This window comes from Lissotriton vulgaris, unplaced genomic scaffold (assembly GCF_964263255.1).
Source record: "Lissotriton vulgaris unplaced genomic scaffold, aLisVul1.2 SCAFFOLD_7660, whole genome shotgun sequence".
Classification (NCBI taxonomy): Eukaryota; Metazoa; Chordata; class Amphibia; order Caudata; family Salamandridae; genus Lissotriton; species Lissotriton vulgaris.
In genome coordinates this window covers 55,925-59,627 of record NW_028246181.1, presented here as the reverse complement: position 1 = coordinate 59,627, position 3,703 = coordinate 55,925, and the positions used below count along the sequence as shown (strand labels likewise).

Sequence of the window (3,703 nt, the reverse complement as noted above, 5' to 3'; positions counted from 1 at the left end):
AGCAGACCAGATACATCTGTTTTCCTTCAGTGTGAGCAGGGGATCAACATTGTGACACCGTCTAGAACCCTTAACAATCTCTAGTACAAACCATTTCATATCTGTTGGAGCATGAGACATAAGCAAGTAGTGCTCTACAAGAGGTGCAGTTGTTCCTTTGCATCGTATTCATGATTGATGTTGCATTATGCGTTTTTTTCACCTCTTGTGCAGTTTTCCCCAATGTAAAATAATAGGCACGGGCATTGGATATAGTAAATTACATTTCTCGACAAACAGTTTGTAGTAACTAGGTCCAGACTGTGGTAGTAGTGTTTCAGGTAGATTTATTCTGGTTAGTTACAGCTTACAAGTACAGTAGATATAAGCTAGTACAAAGCAGTAGATAGCCCCACCAGGAGCACCCAGCTAGGCGCTCAGCCCTTCTCCAACTGTGAGTTCCCACTCCCAACATTCCATCTTGCATCATTCAGGCAGGGTTCCACTGGCACAGCATAAATCATCACAACCCAGGATACTACATAGTTAAAATGATGTTTCAACACCCATTGATTATCGTTCAGAATGCATGATTTTACCACTAGAGTAGTAGCACAGGCGGCACAGTGCCCACATGGGTAATGTCCCACCACTGGCATAAGGCCTCACATATCCTGTAATGTGGTAGTTTTAGGTTCACTGTATGCCCTAACTAGATGATCTCCTGTTTAAACGCAAAACTCGGTTTCTCTAATTGTGCGTGAACCTTGCTTATCAAATGCCAGTTCTTAAGAACAATCTTTCTGATATCATTGGATTCTGTGCCAAAAGTTGTCACACACGTAATCACATTATGATCAGCATTCTGTCTTCTTTAACCTGTAACATTGCCTCTCTATCATAATACCAGGCCTCTCGGAGTCCAGAAATCTGGCACAGATAATCTTAATTTCTGCCTTCCTGCAAGTACAGCATTTTAAAATGGATTACAAGTTGTACTACACTCTGGGGGAAATAGCTAAATGGGTTGGAACCAGAAACAAGCACTGTTCCCGATGCCATTCATACGGGACGCATTTGATACACTGTTTGCAACCTGCCCAGCCCAAGGTTGCCTCATTGGGCACATTACTGAGTTCCTGGAGGGAGGACTGGGACTATGTATAGTACAGAGCCCGCAACTTATATTACTGGGGATTAGTAATGAATCAGTCCCTAGCCAGGCACAGGCATTTGTGTTTATTGTAATGACAGATTTTCGGCTAAGCTTGGCTACGGCATGGCAAGACCTCTCAGCACCATAGGTCCAACAATGGCTCACTCTTCTAATAGCTATTTATCATACGAAAGTGGCAGTGTATGCAAAAAAAGGCGAAGGGCTAGGAGGAAAGGGTCATGGGTGTGGGCAACTCCGACGGGTGAGTGGCTACACTTGAAGAGGGATAGTGGAGTATCTTTCTATTCTCTATAAGATGTGGGAATGGGGATCAGTTGGGTACATTTTTCCGCAGGTGTCTTCTACGTGGGAAAGATAGGAATATAGGTATAAATGTTTGATCAGTGTATAAGACGTGACATGAATTAATCTTAAGAATGGACTGTCCACTTGGAGAGGTACGTTAAAACGTAAGCTATAAAATGTGCAATAAAGATATGTTTAAAAGAAAAAAAGGAAAACATCAAGTCATTCTCAAAGCTGTTGCAAAGGTAACCCATGAACCTGAGAAGAGGGGCTGTGGACTGTGCTTGGTAGAACCAAAAACCTACTTGAGGAATTATCAGCGTCAGCTTTTTGAGATTGGAAGTAAACCAGTTTTGCTCTTAGAATAAGTGGTGTACAACCACTGCAATGGATATGACAAGTGCTTCTGGCAAAGGTTATATTTTTAAGGATTTTTACTCGGTGTGGGTTCTCTCATGTCGAAAGGCATCCATTCTACAACTCAAGTGTTTCTGACAGTCAGAACAGTTACAAGGATTTGGCACAGGACGCGTTCTTTCATTTTAATTGAAATTAATTTTATGAATAAAGCTTTTCTGGCATTCAGAACACTAATAAACAATTTTCCTTTATAACATGGATCTTCCAACTGAATCTTTACATCCCTTCATAACACTCATACATTTATTTTAGCTAGTATTGGCTTTTACATGTGGAGTGAGAATTATTTTATAACTAAAGCTTCTCTGGAATTCAAAGAACTGAATAGGTTCTTCCCCCAATGTGTGTTCTCTCATGAATAGTAAGGTGCCTTTTCACACTGAATCTTTTCTGGCATTCAAGGCACTGATAAGGTTTTTCCCCAGTGTGAGTTCTCTGATGTATAATAAGACTGGTTTTATAACTGAAAGCTTTTAGGCATTCAGAGCACTGATAAGGTTTTTGCCCAGTATGTGTTTGTTCATGGTGAGTGAGACTAGCTCTTTCCCTAAAGCTTTTGTGACATTCAGAACAGTGATATGGTTTTTCCCCAGTGTGAGTTCTCTCATGTAAAGTTAGACTGAGTTTATAACTGAAGCTTTCCTGGCATTCATAGCACTGATATGGTTTCTCCCCAGTGTGAGTTCTCTCATGAATTTTAAGACCACTTTTCAGCCAATATCTTTTCTGGCATTCAGAGCAGCGATATGGTTTTTCTCCAGTGTGGGTTCTCTCATGTTGAGTGAGAAGGTATTTACGACTAAAGTTTTTTGGGCATTCAGAGCACTGATGGGATTTCAGCCCAGTATGGGTTAACTCATGCCGGGTGAGAACTTTTTTTCGACTGAAGGTTTTCTGGCATTCAGAGCACTTATGAGATTTTTGCCCAGTATGTGTTCTCTCATGTTGAGTGAGATCTGTTTTACATTGGTAACTATTTAGGCATTCAGAGCACTGATACGGTTTCTGTCCAGTGTGAGATCTCTCATGGCGACTGAGATTGGATTTTTGAGTGAACCTTTTGTGACATTCAGGGCACTGATAAGGTTTCTCTCCAGTGTGCGTTCTCTCATGTTCAGTAAGTCTGAATTTACACAGGAAACCTTTGTGGCATTCAGAGCACTTATGAGGTTTTTCCCCAGTGTGAGTTCTCACATGTCGAGTCAGATGGTGTTTGCGAGTGAAGCGTTTCTGGCATTCAGAACACTGATGACGTTTTTCCCCAGTGTGAATTTTCTCATGCTGACTGAGACTGGATTTACAACTAAAGCTCTTCTCACCTTCAGAGCATGTATGAGACTTCTTTTCAGTGCTAATATCGCCAAGTTCGGTTTTATCTTGTATACATTCCATTATGAGATAAGATTTCTTTCTGAAGTTAATATCTCCAAGTTGAGATTTTTCTAGCAGACACACCAGAAGACAAGACTAAATCTTATTCAGCATGTGTTTAGCATCACCCACTCAAATGTGGTGCACTTGTTCAACTTAACACTTGGACACTTATTTAGCCAAAGATCACTTGTCTGTGGAGTTCACAGTTTATAACCTCTGTAGGCAACCTAATTCACCCTACAACCTTAATATCAGCAGCCCCTGGTACTTATGGGGAAGCATCTCATGGGATTATTGCATCTTTATTACATCCATGTGGATTCTCTCACCCTTTTCTCATACATATTTGTTTATGAGTTAATGAAGCACTAATTAGGTCTTTGGTTGGTGTTCAGTATTTCAAAACTAAGTACATATTCACATAATGTATTGGCATGAACATTCAGAATACTTTTGTGTATCAGTAGC

The 3,703-nt window shown here is 40.6% G+C and overlaps 1 protein-coding gene across 1 annotated transcript; it reads right to left on the bottom strand.

Moving 5' to 3' along the window:
• Positions 1-490: 490 nt before the first annotated feature.
• LOC147666113 (uncharacterized) lies at positions 491-3,349 on the bottom strand. The gene has a single exon (XM_086949291.1). The coding sequence runs from the start codon at positions 3,251-3,253 to the stop codon at positions 2,174-2,176; it is 1,080 nt and encodes a 359-aa protein (XP_086805417.1). The 5' UTR covers positions 3,254-3,349; the 3' UTR covers positions 491-2,173.
• Positions 3,350-3,703: the final 354 nt, after the last annotated feature.

What these genes read in the sequence shown, in the direction of transcription:
- LOC147666113 (XM_086949291.1), bottom strand. Translation starts at nt 3,253, where the DNA reads ATGGAATGTATACAAGATAAAACCGAACTTGGCGATATTAGCACTGAA.